The 16,498-nt window shown below is 33.2% G+C and overlaps 1 protein-coding gene across 1 annotated transcript; it reads left to right on the top strand.

Moving 5' to 3' along the window:
• Positions 1 to 150: 150 nt before the first annotated feature.
• On the top strand, positions 151 to 11,549 carry LOC11443381 (exocyst complex component SEC10b). Its single transcript, XM_003627413.4, has 24 exons — positions 151 to 504; positions 595 to 801; positions 1,963 to 2,037; positions 2,505 to 2,606; positions 2,758 to 2,808; positions 2,889 to 2,994; positions 3,080 to 3,199; positions 4,120 to 4,211; positions 4,607 to 4,775; positions 4,854 to 4,930; positions 5,039 to 5,137; positions 5,237 to 5,327; positions 5,909 to 5,994; positions 6,074 to 6,244; positions 7,089 to 7,142; positions 7,239 to 7,367; positions 7,471 to 7,563; positions 7,653 to 7,799; positions 8,018 to 8,115; positions 8,800 to 8,884; positions 10,260 to 10,318; positions 10,498 to 10,596; positions 10,687 to 10,770; positions 11,057 to 11,549. Exons 1-24 carry the CDS (start codon positions 403 to 405, stop codon positions 11,124 to 11,126), a joined length of 2,466 nt encoding a protein of 821 aa, XP_003627461.2. The 5' UTR covers positions 151 to 402; the 3' UTR covers positions 11,127 to 11,549.
• Positions 11,550 to 16,498: the final 4,949 nt, after the last annotated feature.

The raw sequence follows: 16,498 nt of genomic DNA, 5'->3' as shown, positions 1-16,498 counted from the left end.
CCGAATCTTGCATATTAAGATCCCACCAACTTTTTTAAACAAAGCTTAAAAGAAAAACGATACTATTTATTTTTGGAGATTAAAATTATATTCATTATATTTTTCAAGATAATTTTTTTTATTTAAAAAATATTTTTTAGCAACATTGGGTTGCTTCTTCAACTTTGGTTGTGTTCTTCGTCCTCCTTCCTTCACTCCAACGTGTATAAGATTTTTCTTTCATTTTGCAATTTTCAATTTCACTTTTAACTTTTACACCTTCAGTTTACATCCAAACACGCCATAACGATACAATCAAAGAACATCACTCGCAATTGCAATTCCTCATAATCTCCACCAGATCGGGAAAACAACACCGTCGCAACCACCACCACCACCACCACCGCACCGCGTCCCGCCGTGATGAGAGAACCTCGAGATGCAACCAAAACCGATCTCAAAACCGCCAAATCCGCATCCTCCGCTGCTTCCTTCCCTCTCATTCTCGACATCGATGATTTCAAGGTTCGTTACTTCCACACTTTCAATTCTTCAATTTCGTTTTGCGAATTTTCAAAAATGAAATGAAAATGTAATGAAATTCGGTTATGTTAGGGTGATTTCTCGTTCGATGCGTTGTTCGGGAATTTGGTGAACGAGCTTCTCCCATCGTTCAAATTAGAAGACCTTGAAGCGGAAGGTGCTGATGCTGTGCAAAATAAATACTCGCAAGTTGCTACCAGTCCTTTGTTTCCTGAAGTTGAGAAGCTTTTGTCTTTGTTCAAGGATTCTTGTAAGGAATTGCTTGAGCTACGTAAACAGGTAATTATTAGTTCTTAATTATCTGCAAATGTCTGATTCGAAATTTACACTCGAAAAAAATAGTTGATAAGTTTGTTGACAGCGGATGTGGTTACATGAATAACTAACTAACTGATTGAATTTACCGTGTTTGGTAAAATTAGCTAGCGATTGATAAATGTGAAATGACATAAGTATTTTTTATAATATTGAACTTTTTTCAATTAAGAGCTATATGCTATAAGCTGCGAGAAAAATTGTTATCAAACGGGTCTATTTGTGCCATATGAACTTATAAACCATAAGTTATTGACTCAGCTCAAAATTTGGCCTTGCCATATGAACTTAGGTTGATGACAATGCAATATTAATAATCACGGATTGCAGAAAATAGTAGTTTGATCAAATTGAGCAATACTAAGTTTGCTATTATAGTGTTGCTATAACTGATATTTGACAATATTTTGTACTGAGGGCCTGTTTGGATTCACATATTTGAGTTTATCTAGCGGCATGGGTTTTGTGAGGGCAATACTAAGTTTGCTATTATAGTGTTGCTATAGCTGATATTTGACAATATTTTGTACTGAGGGCCTGTTTGGATTCACATATTTGAGTTTATCTAGCGGCATAGGTTTTGTGAGACTGTTTTAGAAAACTTGTGACTGAAAACAACTTATGACATTGTTCATAAGCTGTTCTCAGCTTATTTTCGTGAGCTCTATAATATATAGCTTAGGAAAAATTGCAGTGTTTGGTAAAATTAGCGGTTGAACTAGCTTATAAATATGAAATGACATAAAAAAGAGATGTTTAATTAATATTTAATTTTTTTCAAGTAAGATTCCAGGGGTAAAATTGAGAGAAAAAATGATAAGCTATAAGCCGGTGAGAAAAAAATGTTACCTAACGAGTCTTTTTTGTCATGTGAGCTTATAAGCTATAAGCTCAAAATCTGGCATTGCCAAATAGAGCCATAGGATATACGAAAGCTATTTAACTTTATTTTATCTTTTGGCATAGAAATGACTTATACGTAAGCGCATATCATGATAATTGTTTGTGCTTTAAGCTGAAAATAAGTTGTTTATCCAAAAAGGCCTAAATTGTGTATCGTAGAACGCTATAGTGCTATTTGACAACATTATGTGTTAATGTTATTTTTGTGTTTTTGGAATGAAGATTGATGGGAGACTACACAATCTTAAGAAAGATGTTTCTGTTCAAGACTCTAAGCATCGGAGGACACTAGCTGAGGTTTCTTTCTGAACTATTTTGTTTGTGTTATTATATTGGAATTTCCAAGTTTTTTTTTTCTTTCTAAATGTAATGAAATAGAGAAGGAAAAATTAATGTTACCCTTATGATGTTTGGAAACTCTGTTTTCCCTTGAAATACATTGGCTAGGTCTTCCTTTTGAGTTATGCTTTTTGGTATTTTTTATTTTTACGGATGAGAATTTTTAGTAACACACTCTTAACAGTCTCGTTATTCAGTTGCCTCGTAATTTGATCACCTTTTGAAGAGTGTGGTGATATTTTTTAGAGGATGGACTCATGGACCTATAATAGAAAGTTTGTTGAAAAGAGTTGTTACTAGAATTCCTCTTTAAAAGAATGGATGGGGGTTCTTCTATAACATGTTATTGAAATAGCGCTGAATAATCTTTTGGGAATTTTGAATTGGAATGATGTTTTGAATATATGTCTTTGTTTCCTTTTCAGCTAGAGAAAGGTGTAGATGGGTTGTTTGCAAGCTTTGCGAGGTTGGATTCACGTATATCAAGTGTTGGTCAGACAGCTGCAAAGATAGGAGATCATCTCCAGGTAGGGAGCAGAGTTCTTCCACCCTTAATCTGTGTTTGATAGAGGAACTGGGATCACAGATTTACTTGTATTATGATGTTTTATTTGTAGGTTGATTACTCCTTTGTGTGTTAAATATAATCTCATTTGCAATTTTGTTCTTTCTTGTCAGAGTGCAGATGCTCAGCGAGAAACTGCCAGTCAAACTATTGAGCTGATAAAAGTAAATACCAACCAATTCATTTGGGCTATACCATCATTAATGTTGGAAAATTTAACTTTATGGTTGATTAATTTCTGCAGTACTTAATGGAGTTCAATAGCAGCCCTGGTGATCTGATGGAGCTTTCTCCTCTTTTCTCTGATGATAGCCGTGTTGCTGAGGCTGCTTCAATTGCCCAAAAATTGCGTAAGCATTAAGATATCTTTTAAATATATTTCTATAAAGCTTTGACCAAATTTTGTCAGGGCTGAGCCAATTCTGTTAATTTCAGGATCATTTGCTGAAGAAGATATTGGAAGACATGGTATAACTGCACCATCAGCGGTGGGAAATGCAACTGCGAGCCGGGGATTAGAAGTTGCAGTTGCTAATTTACAGGAATACTGTAATGGTCAGTATTTTACAAAAATATTGTACAAATTAACTTTCCTTTAAAAATGAAGAAATATAGTTTGCATGATTTTTTTATGTTTATTCAGTGAAACAAACTGAATAATCATGGGAACAAAGGTTATACATATTTCCTGTTACAACTGTTATGAACATATAATATCATTCATCTACAAGTATTGCATGAATGACAAGGTACACGATTCAAAATCTAAGACTTTTGCGATCCTTCAAAACCTGATCAACTTTGTCTAGGTGGAATTTCATAGACAATTTGATCTATCAGTGATGATGACAGATTTCAGTACTCATTAAGTAGGTTCTTGCTATAGGGAAACTAAGTTTGTTGATCACACATGCATCTCTAGTCTCTATGATCTTCTTGCATGCATCTCTTTGAGCTTTCATAATTAGATAACTTTGTCTACGTGGAATTTCATAGAAAATTTTCCCTTAAGGAGTTCATTGAGCTTGTGTTCCGTATTTATCCATTCAATGTACTTTTTCTATTATAAGGCAAATATCTAATTTTGGGGGACGTATTTGTCTATCTTGTCGGATACTTCTTTATATGGTGTGATCACTGTGATCCTAATACAACGAATATCGAGAAATTAAATTATGTGGAAAGTTTTATTTATTACCCTATCTCTTTGATATGAAGGTAAGAAAATGACTTAATTTAGCCTTGAGCACAACTCAACAGTAAGCTAAATTTTACCTTTCTTTATACCATGGCCCATGGTCAGTTTTTTTACCCCTCTTTACTTTTAAGAGCATAAGAATAAATAGACCCTTTTGAAGTAACTGACCTTTTTACATAAGGGTAAGAACAAAATATTTAGTGGCAGTTCATGAATGTTAAAATCTGACTTTTAGGTTTCTCTAGCAATAAAAGTTTCATATTCACCATTTCTGCAGAACTGGAGAATAGATTGCTTTCTCGGTTCGATGCAGCGTCACAGAAAAGAGAATTGACCACAATGGCAGAATGTGCCAAAATTTTGTCTCAGGTAATAAAGTTTGTTATACCTGATTGCCCCTCTCTTGCCACCCCCTTACTCCCTCTCTAACAATATTTGTCCATTGCTTGTTTAAGTTTTTTATTATGAATTTGCCAATACTGCAAGGAATTTAGTGTTAAATTAATGGTTCAGCATATAGATTCAAATCATATTTGTCATTGAGCACTCTTTAAATAGAGCCCTGACTTTGATTTATGATTTGTACAATGTTGTGGTTTGGAATATCTCTCCTTTGCTTCCTGTGCTTGCAGTATATGCTGCTCACTTGCTTATCGTAATGGGGATAAAACAAATGCTTTTCAAGTTTTAGAAATGTATCAAATGAGTGCATCTATTTGATAAATAAGTGCATCTATTTAACTAAATTACACTTTGCAATTCAGTTCAACAGGGGCACAAGTGCTATGCAACATTATGTGGCAACACGTCCAATGTTTATTGATGTGGAAGTAATGAATGCGGACACTAGGCTGGTTCTAGGTGACCAGGCTGCACAAAGTAGTCCTAATAATGTTGCTCGTGGGCTTTCCTCCTTGTACAAAGAAATCACAGGTTTGAAGTATAATTTATTCTGTTAATGTAGCGTTTTTTTTCTTGCAAGAATCAGCAATGACAGGTAGTTTGTTGCAGATACTGTCCGTAAAGAGGCTGCAACAATCACTGCTGTATTCCCTTCCCCCAACGAAGTTATGTCAATTTTAGTTCAGGTACTATAAAATGATCCTCACTGAGTATTGTGGCTTTGAATAGGTAGTTTCATTTGACGCATTCGTAAAAACTGAATTTGTAATTTTATATTGTTATTCTGGATGCAGCGAGTTTTAGAGCAGCGAGTCACCGCCCTTCTGGACAAACTATTAGTTAAACCATCTCTTGTAAATTTACCTTCCATGGAGGAAGGTGGGCTCCTATTCGTGAGTATAATTAACCAACTGACTTCATTTTTTCATTCAAATGTCAGTTTAGACTGAAGGCTGATCTCAATGTAAATTGCCTTTGGTTTGAGGCTGCAGTATCTTCGCATGCTGGCTGTGTCGTATGAAAAGACCCAAGAAATTGCTAGAGATCTCCGAACTGTAGGATGTGGTGACTTGGATGTTGAGGGTAATGAATTGAATTTGATTGTGCCTGATTTTTACTGACTCGTCTCTAAAAGGAATAATGGTTTTGTACATACATACAATTGGTACTAGAAGGAATTATTTATCTGCCCATTAGACGTATTTTACGAGAGTACTCGAGTATATGCAGAAAAGGTTTTGTTTTTGCAATGATACATGATTTTGTTTTTATTTTATTTCTTAACAGTGGTCTTCTACCTGCATTATAATTTTATGTAATGAGTTATAGTGCAATTGTTGTCGGATCCTTGTTCTTCAGTTACCGATGATTGTAAAAACTGATATTCATTTTTAATCATAATTTCATACCTAACTTGCTTGCTCTGGCAGTATTTTTTTTTTTTGATGAAGTATTTTTAATGGTAAACGTGGAGGTTTAATAATTATATAGTTCAATGGCAAATATTATATTTAATTTTCGAATCCCAAAAGCTCTATTCACGCCTCATTGCAATTTTTAACTTGCTTGCTTCTGACTTTTTTAGTTTTATATCCTCTGACCATCTTATAAATATGCACTGATATTTGACATGCTTCATTCTTGTATTACTCTTTGCGGATCAGGCCTGACAGAGTCCCTGTTTTCAAGTCACAAGGATGAATATCCTGAATATGAGCAGGCATCTCTTAGACAATTATATAAAGTGAAGGTTTGCAATCTTTTCAACTTCCCTCCCTTCCTAACTGAATCTGGTTTCAAAAACCTTTACGTGGATAAATGCAATGCAGATGGAAGAATTGCGAGCTGAAAGCCAGATTTCTGATTCATCTGGGACAATTGGACGCTCAAAGGGAGCTACAGTAGCTTCTTCTCAGCAGCAAATATCTGTCACTGTTGTAACAGAGTTTGTGCGTTGGAATGAAGAAGCAATCACAAGATGCAATCTTTTTTCCTCACAGGTAATTTCTTCTACAATTGGAAATTGGAATTTGAAAAGGCAATTTTTTTTCTTTCTGAAGAATCCTCTGCATCATAGTTGTTGCTTGTAACTTCAATATGGACTTCTACCAAGTTGGTTTTGTTCAGTTGGATTAAAGTCTGACTACCTGAATCTGAATGTAAGAAACAAGATATGTGAAGTTTACTTTCATGAGCTAAGCTTCAGCATGTTTTGATTTTTCTTTCATCCTATGCTGGCTCTTTCAATTTAGTTTAGCTAGTGGACAAATTAATTTGTATTAAAGAGGAATGCTAGCAACACACATTTTAACACACACTTTTCAACACACTATTTGATTGGTTAAAACTCTCATGGGCCCCACCAAATCATGTGGGACCCATATTAATTTGTTGGGACCCATGTGAATTTTAAACAATCAAAGAGTGTGTTGAAAAGTGTGTTAAACAGTGTGTTGCTAGCATTTCTCTTGTATTAAATTCATTTAATGTCAAATAAAATATTTATCCAAGTTTGGTTCCCGTGAGCTTAGCTCAATTGGTAGGGACATTGCATAATATATGCAGCGGCCGGGGTTCGTACCCCGAATTCCCCACTTATTCACCTTAAGAGGTGAATTTCTAGCCACTAGGCTACTTGACCAAAAATAATTAATTTTTTTTATCTAAGTTTGTGTATTATAGTACTATCCAAAAAGATTCCACCAGTCTTCGATATTCCTACGCGTCTCGGGCACTTGCCAACTTTTCGGTGGTTAAGAATTAAGATGCTAATATTCCTTTTCTGAATTTCATAAATTAATCCTTGGTGAGTGCAACTATAATTTAAAACTTGTTATTTTACAGCCTTCTACACTGGCAACCCTCGTAAAAGCAGTGTTTACTTGCCTGCTAGACCAAGTAAGTAAATCTCAAAATTTGTCATCATTCATATATTTGATACTTTTTGTGGGCATGAGCTCATTCTTCTGGAGACATTCTTGATTTATTTTACAGGTTAGTCAATATATAGCTGAAGGTCTTGAACGGGCCAGAGACGGTCTGACTGAAGCTGCTAATTTGAGGGAGAGATTTGTGCTGGGTACAAGCGTTAGCCGTAGGGTGGCTGCTGCAGCTGCATCTGCTGTAATCACTTGAACTTTTTGCTTAATGTTGTTCAAGTTCTGTGTAGTATGAAATTAAAGGACATTTAGCCAAACATAATGAAGAGTTACATGTTGATATGCAGGCAGAGGCCGCGGCTGCTGCTGGTGAAAGCAGTTTTAGATCTTTCATGGTTGCTGTACAACGTTCGGGAAGCAGTGTAGCTATCATTCAACAAGTATGATGAGAAGTCTTGAATTCAATATTTTTTACCATAAGTATAAATATAAATAAAACCTCTTAACAGATATGACTTTTTCTCTACAGTACTTTTCCAATTCTATATCTAGGCTTTTGCTTCCTGTGGATGGTGCACATGCTGCTGCTTGTGAAGAAATGGCTACAGCAATGTCCAGTGCAGAGGCTGCTGCTTACAAAGGATTACAACAGTGTATTGAAACTGTCATGGCTGAGGTCAGTTGGGTCTATAATATGGTGAATGATAGCCAGTGTTCAACTACCTATTGTAAAACTTCTATCATGCGACTACATACAATCTACTCACTACTAATGGTTACGCAGTGTCTGCATAAGCATAACTATCATAATAATTTGTCTGGATAATTCCGACGTATTTTTATATATAAATTTGAGCCTTAGTTCCTAAAGTATTCCACTCAACCTTTTTGCAGGTAGAACGATTGCTTTCAGCTGAGCAGAAGGCTACAGATTATAAATCCCCTGATGATGGAATGGCTCCCGACCACCGGCCAACTAATGCCTGCACAAGGTGGACGTTACTTGAAGAGTTGAAACTAGTATAAAATTGATGATATTGATGTTTTCTGTAATGTATATCTTGCTTGGACAAGCTTAGTTGTTTTTACATTTGAATATTTAAAATTTTATGATTTCATTGATGCATATTTTGACATAGCAGTGTTTTGAAATCTGGGTTGGTCTTTGAACCAAGAAAGGGAAAGATCTTATATTTTGATTTTTCAAAAAAAGAAGGAAAGATTAAAAATTGGAGAACAAACTGGTTTTTTGTGCATACATATCTACAAATGTATGACACCACGCAAAAAAAAAAACAAATACAAAATATAATTTATGTTTGAATCAGTAGAATCTAGGAGAAAAACAACAATATATCTATAGCTCCAGTTCACTGATTTCTTAGCTTCTAGTTTTAGATGATTGAAAATAATAGATAACATACTGGCTCCTGATCTTCCTTGCCCGCTAAGTTTTAAAGCAGTGCTATATAGATTATCAAGAGTACAGATCTGAATGTTGTTTAGGGACTAAGATTAATCTTATGCAACATAGGTAACTTGGGGGTGATTTCATTTCATATCAGACGATGCATTAAAGTGATATCAACATAGTTTTTTCTGCTTAAATTTATATCTTTAATCTTTATTGTTTATATTCTTAGTTCTTAACAACTATATTCGGTTTTCCTTGTCAGGGTTGTGGCTTATCTTTCTCGGGTGCTGGAGTCTGCATTCACTGCTTTAGAAGGTCTTAATAAACAAGCATTTCTGTCTGAATTGGTATGGTATTATATCTCTGATAATTGATTATGTATGGTTTGATGTTGTCTTTTTGAATCAAATTGTTAGCTGCTTCTACCAAAACAATAGGTGTATGTTCTTTTTAATTTAAATTATTCTGGAGGACCTTGAACTATTTAGAAATTTTTAATTAGGTCCCTAAACTAAATAGTTTTTAGTTGAGTCCCTGAACTTTTAAATAATTTGTATTTAGGTCTGTGAATTTAGAGACTCAATTTCTAAATTATTTAAATGTTGAGGGACATAATTACACATTATTTAGAAATTTCTGTGGGACCTAATGACAAACTATTTAAAGTTCAGAGAATCATTAAACACTTTTCATATTAGGGATCTAAATTCTAATTGCAAATTAATGACAAGTTCAGGGATCCCATTAAAATGTTTTTAAATTCAGGGACCTATTGAAAAGTTCTCAATTAATTTTAAGACCAAAAGAGTTATTAAACCAGCTTTATATAAGGTTCTGCTACCTTATATAACAAAGTAACGCTGGTTCAAAGTTACTTTTTGACAATGACTCTCTAGTATATATATGGCCTTATTTATAACTTATTATGGAGAATCCCTTTTTAGTCCATTATTATTTTTTAATGGGGGAAAGGCGGTTCTTTTGATTAGTTATTTGCTTGTTACTTGTTATCGATAGTTCCGTCCCTAGTCAATGTTCTACTAAGACGATTCTTTTGTTGTGACCAAGGAAGATCCAACTATCATCCATTGTATTCTGTCTTGGGTAGCAAATTCGGTGCAAGCTGCACTGATTGGCTTTCAGTTTTTAATATCCTTTATTGCTTTTCTGCCTCTTCATTGCTTTCAACAACTTGTAATCAATTCTTTTCAAAATTTGGAGCCAGTTCAGTAAAACAGCTTTATCGTTGTTAGGGTGGGCTTGGGAATTGATTATTTTTATCCTTTTTTCTGCCTTGCTATATTTGTTTGAATTGTATCTTTCACATTGATGATCTGGACTCGGCATATAGCACTGAGTTGAGATGGTCTTAAGACTCGATAAAACAATGGGATTCTAAACTTGGGATATTTGTTGGAGGTGTCTGAACAAGATACATGTGTTGCACCAAAACTCTAAAATCAAAATTGACTCAGCTAAAAATTAATACAGCATTTTGATTGTGCTATCTGTGCATTAGTTCCACCACATGTTTTACACTTCCATCAAGTGATTGTACTGAATAATCATCGTGGCGTACTGTATTAGTTTTGTTCCTGTTTTTATTTGCAATAAACTTTTAATCTGTAGATGCTAATTGTTGAGATGGTTATGATGAATGTTGTGTTATTTTCGGCTCGTTTTGCTAATTTTTATCATAACATAGTTGATTTGTCATCTTAGGGAAATCGCTTGCACAAGGTTCTGCTAAACCATTGGCAGAAATACACTTTCAATCCAAGGTATTTCCCCTGATTCTAGTCGCAAACTGATCTTCATTGAGGGTGTTTGTTTGCTGAATTCTTTTCTCTACCCTCATCTCTCTCTCTCTCTCTTGTGTTGTAACTTGTATGGGAACTTTTTTGTCCTCAATTTTTCAATTGTTGTGCTGACTGTGGTATTCTTATGAAACATTTTGTAGTGGGGGATTGCGACTGAAGCGTGACATTACTGAGTATGGAGAGTTTGTGCGTAGTTTCAATGCTCCTTCTGTTGATGAAAAATTTGAATTGTTGGGCATGTAAGCTGAGCAACAGATGCAAATAGAACTTTGAATTTCTGCCCTTGCCTACCAATTTTGTCAAACTGATTTCTGAACATTTTTCTGTAGATTGGCCAATGTCTTCATTGTTGCTCCTGAGAGTCTTTCAACTTTGTTTGAGGGTACACCCAGCATTCGGAAAGATGCACAAAGGTATAATTACGATGAATATGTTGGTGTTCTTATTTGTGGTTTCTATCTTTATTATTATTATTTCCTTTTGGGGTTTCCTTACCATTCAATAATTTTACAAGGTAAATTTTTGGATGAATCATGAGACTAATCCCCAAAAATTAATAGGTCACCCTTCAATAATTTTACAGCTGTCATTAATCACAATACAACTCTTCCCTGCAAAAAAAGGGTCACCCTCAAATAAATAATTGAATGCTATTGCTAATGTTTGCTGATAAAATGTTCATTCCTTTGTGATGCCTAGATTTATTCAACTTCGGGAGGACTACAAGAGTGCCAAGCTGGCATCCAAACTGAGTTCCTTGTGGTCTTAACAAAAGTGGGCTAGTGATCTTGAACTGCTTCTCAAGCTTAGCAGAGTACACATTCACCTCTTTTATTTGGGGATATGAAACTGGCGCTCAAACGGAACCCATTTGGTGTTGTTGAAGTCGAAGACATTTTGGTAGTGTTCTCTCTTACTGAACGTATCTGAAGGCATGACTTAAAAGGAAGAAGATGTAGAGCTGTATTTATTTTTATATTCATTGTTCATTCCAAATTCCAAAGTTTCCCTTTGTGAAAGTATTGTTATATTTTTTATATTTGATTTGTTGATTTTTGGTGCTAAGCAGACCCTGTTTAGACCGAGTAAATATAGGCTATACTTCAACTATGTATAACTTTAATTTCCATGTTTTATTTATGGAATGCAATATATTTTCGTAAGTTGTAATATGACATCTCTTGCTTATCTATCTTTTCCATCTCTCTTGCAGACTAAAAACAGGAACTGTTATCTTTAGACATTTTAGTACTTTCTCATTCAACTCTTTTTGTAATCTTTTGTTATACTTGTGTGATTGATGAATACATGGAGTCTTTCTGTGTTAAAAAAAATATTTAGTTTTATATGTTAAATTTGGGAATAGCTATTTAAGAGTCAGATGTCATTATTCACATTCTTAATGGAAAACTTGATTCGTTTTATTTTTTTGGCTTAATACATCATATAGTGCCTTAACTTATTTCTTTTTTTCACAATAGTCACCTAACTAAAAAAACGTCTCAAATTAGTCCATTATGTATTATGCCATTATCTATCTTGGTCATCTCCGTTAGTTTTATAATGATTAATATTTTTGATATAATTTCAACCATTTGATTGCAGGTCCATTGTAACCTAATTTTTTTTCCTTCTTCTTCTCCTTCCCTCTTCTTCTTCTCTTCCTCTTCTTCCTCTTGATATTCATCTCTTAAATATTAAGTTCACCCAGATTTTTTTTTAAACAAGAATAAACACAAACAACTCTTTATAACTAGGAATTAATATCTTCAAAAGACTTCTCAGTACAGCAAAATTCAAAACTTTTAAACTACCCGCAAACATTTCAAAAAACATTTAGCCTAAAACACAGGACAACATCAAAGAGCTGAAACAAAATCCTTATAATACTACTATTAGTGTTTCTGATTTCTTTTTAATATTAATATTGGGATTCAATTAATTTAAAATTTTAATGAATGACGAAAGATTTAATCAATTCTTTATTTTTTCTAGTGTTATTGTTAATCCAAAGGAGAAATGAAAGGGTCTACTATTACTGGTCGAATTGGGAAGGAGTGTGCTGATTTATGGTCTAGGATTGCAAGTGCTGCTAATGCTAATTGTATCCCATAAATTAAGTGTTTCATAAATCACAAATGTATGCTACAGTCGCATCATTATCTTCTTTCATCACCATAGCTTTTTCAGTCACCAAAATCAGAAAAACAAATGTATTTCTTCAGTCACCATAGCTTCTTCAGTCGCATCATTATCTTCTTTCATCACCATAGCTTTTTCAGTCACCATAGCTTCTTCAGTCGCATCATTATCTTCTTTCATCACCATAGCTTTTTCAGTCACCAAAATCAGAAAAACAAATGTATTTCTTCAGTCACCATAGCTTCTTCAGTCGCATCATTATCTTCTTTCATCACCATAGCTTTTTCAGTCACCAAAATCAGAAAAACAAATGTATTTCTTCAGTCACCATAGCTTCTTCAGTCGCATCATTATCTTCTTTCATCACCATAGCTTTTTCAGTCACCAAAATCAGAAAAACAAATGTATTTCTTCAGTCACCATAGCTTCTTCAGTCGCATCATTATCTTCTTTCATCACCATAGCTTTTTCAGTCACCAAAATCAGAAAAACAAATGTATTTCTTCAGTCACCATAGCTTCTTCAGTCGCATCATTCTCTTCTTTCATCACCATAGCTTTTTCAGTCACCAAAATTAGAAAAACAAATGTATTTCTTCAGTCACCATAGCTTCTTCAGTCGCATCATTATCTTCTTTCATCACCATAGCTTTTTCAGTCACCAAAATTAGAAAAATAAATGTATTTCTTCAGTCACCATAGCTTCTTCAGTCGCATCATTATCTTCTTTCATCACCATAGCTTTTTCAGTCACCAAAATCAGAAAAACAAATGTATTTCTTCAGTCACCATAGCTTCTTCAGTCGCATCATTATCTTCTTTCATCAATTTCACATACTCATTAAAAGCGATATCACGTCGATTCTCGGAACCCTTGAAAGAATCACAACATCATCATTAAACCGTTATTTTCACCGCGTCGTTGAACGTATTCTTCGAAATCGTTAATTTCGGAAGAAGAATGGAAGGGTCGTGCGATTTAGCGACGGATTTACAATCTTGGTGAACTACAACTTTTACTAGATCTGGGAGTTTATTTTTTTTTTATTTAGCGGCTTTTTTCCAGTTACGATATTGGTGACCTACAACTTTTTACGATCTTGGTGAACTACCGTTTTTTTTATTTCATTTAGCGGCTGATTTTCTTTTTTGGGTTAATGGCGGAAAGTGAATGTTTATGGCTGGTGAGTGATCATGGAATTGAAAGGTAGTAAAAGGGATAAGTGAATGAGAGTTTATGGGTTGGAAATTTGAGGGGGAGATTTTGGGAGAGGAGGTGGTGGAGATTAAGAAAAAAGATGAATGAGAGTTTTAATTTGGTAATTTTCTGAATTTTTTTTTTTAGATGAACAAAGATGCAGATGTGAAGATTGGTAGGGGAAAAAGATTAAGAAAAAATTAGGTGGTTGTGGTTCACCATAAGCTACGATAGATTCCTCCATGATCAAACGATTTTCATTTAAAAAAACGATCAAACGGTTAAAATTAAATTTTTTAATAAAGTGTATGGTGGACCACCTACAAAGTTGGTTCATTTTAACCATTTAAGGTTAAAAACTAACGGAGAGGACCAAAATGGTAAACGGAAGAAGAATTATGGGACCAAAATAAAAACCAAAAATAAGTTAAGAGACCAAATGATATATTAAGCCTATTTTTTTTCTCTTAAATTTGTTTCTTTAGTGCACATGTACTAGAAACTTAAAAGAAAAAAAATATTCTTTTAAATTTTATGCATTTAATCCATTAAAAAGTGAAAGATTAAAAAATAAACTCTTTATATATTTGATTCATTAAGGTATAAGTTAACAATTTCTAATTTACTATTTTAACCCCTTAAAAGTGTCATTAACATTTCTCAATACTAAATAGCAAAACATAGTAAATATATTTGACCAAGCAAATACTACCAAATATGTTCTTATAAAAAAACTACTAAGTACTCCCTCCGTCCCATAGTAACTGAGTCATTTACAAAAAAATATTGTTCTAGAAAAATTGACTCATTTCACTTTTCAGTACAATATTATTTATTTTTTCTTCCAATTATAACACTAATTAATGCTCTCTCTGTTTCAAAATACATGTCCAAGTCAACCACTTCATATATGTCAATGTACAATTTTAACTGTTAATATCTTTAATTATCTAAAGTAAAAAATTATAAAAATTTAATATTTTAAAAATATTTGTCGAGACAAATCAAACAACATCTTAAATACTAATATTTGTACTTATACATTAGTTAAAAAATTTGGTCAAAGTAAGTCAAGTGAATAGTGCACATTGCAAAAATTAGACATGTATTTTGAAACGGAGGGAGTACTACTTTCACCACTCTCAATTCAATATATTTTACTTTGTATTTATGATAAAGAATAATGCACCAATAGTTGATAAGAGCATTTAAACTCATTTTTCTCTTTCTCTTATACTTATACACTTTTTCTTAATAAGTGTGAAATGAGTTAAGAGTTCAGTTAAAATGGGACGGATAGAGTATGTTATTATCATTATTATTTTAAATTTAAAATCTCATTTCACAATTTTTTCACTGTATGCATGTGAGTCTGTGTGTCGGTGTAAACATTTTAAATGCTCTTGAACGGCATGTCATTTAAAGAGGTTCATTTTCCTGTTAACTTTTGCAATAATAGCAAAAGTAGTTTAGATATATAATGTAATGGAAGCAAATAGTTCCTTAAGCAATAATTTTACCCGCAATAATTTTTTCTAAATTACACTAATTCCCCACAAACTATGAAGGCTAGGAAAACGACGAAATAAGCAACAAAAAAAGTACATGTTGACTCTATGATATAAAATATAGTTTGTTATTTACAACCTATAACAAAACCTCATGATTAATTGCTTCATTACTCAATCAAACAAAAGAAAAGAAAATCATCATACATATTGTTGGGGTGGGGGAACAAGTAATATAATGGAGAGTTTTTCTTCTTCTTCTTCTTCCCTTTTACTACTTAAAGATCCAAAATATGGTATGCTTTCGCTATTATACTGCATGAGATTAAAGTTAACTTTTGCTCTTGTCTCCAATATGAAAATATAGTGCACAAAAGTTCTTTTTCTACTTTTTTTTATTTTATTTTTACAAATGTATAAAGTGATTGACTTTTTTTCACTAATTACACAAACCATCATTTAGTTAAAGAAACAAATGGAGATACATGAAATTTAAGATAGAACCAAGTAAGATTTAATCGAACCGGGGTGTATAATGTAAAGAAAAATGTTTCATGAGCATCCATTTTCTAAAAATTATGGTTACATTCTATTTGAAAATTGATTTGACTATATACTTAAGTAAGTTTTTCTTCTAAGAAGATAAACTAACCTACCGAAGCTTGCATCAGAGAAAATCAAACATAAAATCTATATTCAACTTAGTTAATCATATATTTTTTAACGTGATTAACCAAGTGTCGCACGAGTGTATCAAAAGTGGGAGTTAATATATTTGAGCAAAGCAAAAGAGTTTTTTTTTTAGAGAAATAAACTTATAACATTTCATTAATCAAAATGTGTTTGATAAAACTTCTTATATCAACCAGGATCTCAAAACTAGCTGATATACAAACTTATAAATTATCTCACTTACTTGTCTCAGTACAAACTCAGCACTGAAAAAGTAAAACAGTTCAGCAGTGAAATAATGACAGAGACAGAGCTTGATCTCCGCCACCAAACATAAGTAACTTCAATATCAATATTTCTTAATATCAAAAATCATTCAAAAACTATCAAGGAAAGAGACAAACAAGTTACCTACCTAAATTAGCGTGTTTGTTTAGTATGTCTAATTCATAGAGGTATATGAACAAAAATATTAACTAACAAGTGCTATATCTAAATTAGTTGTCACGATTCTTTGCAAGAGTTGAATGTTTTTAGTTTGGTAGAGTGAGATATAATGTATAGAGGAGTACTTACGAGACATATTTATTTATATTCTATTCTATATTTGTATTCTCAAATA

This window comes from Medicago truncatula, chromosome 8, assembly GCF_003473485.1.
Source record: "Medicago truncatula cultivar Jemalong A17 chromosome 8, MtrunA17r5.0-ANR, whole genome shotgun sequence".
Lineage (NCBI taxonomy): Eukaryota > Viridiplantae > Streptophyta > Magnoliopsida > Fabales > Fabaceae > Medicago > Medicago truncatula.
Note: the sequence above shows the minus strand (reverse complement) of the source record. Positions and strands in the feature narration are given on the sequence as shown.

Excerpts from the sequence above, each read along its gene's own strand:
- LOC11443381 (XM_003627413.4), top strand. The coding sequence starts at position 403 with ATGAGAGAACCTCGAGATGCAACCAAAACCGATCTCAAAACCGCCAAA. Across the intron at positions 6,245-7,088 it reads GCAATCTTTTTTCCTCACAG|CCTTCTACACTGGCAACCCT; the intron begins GTAATTTCTTCT and ends GTTATTTTACAG. Across the intron at positions 7,564-7,652 it reads GTGTAGCTATCATTCAACAA|TACTTTTCCAATTCTATATC; the intron begins GTATGATGAGAA and ends TTTTCTCTACAG.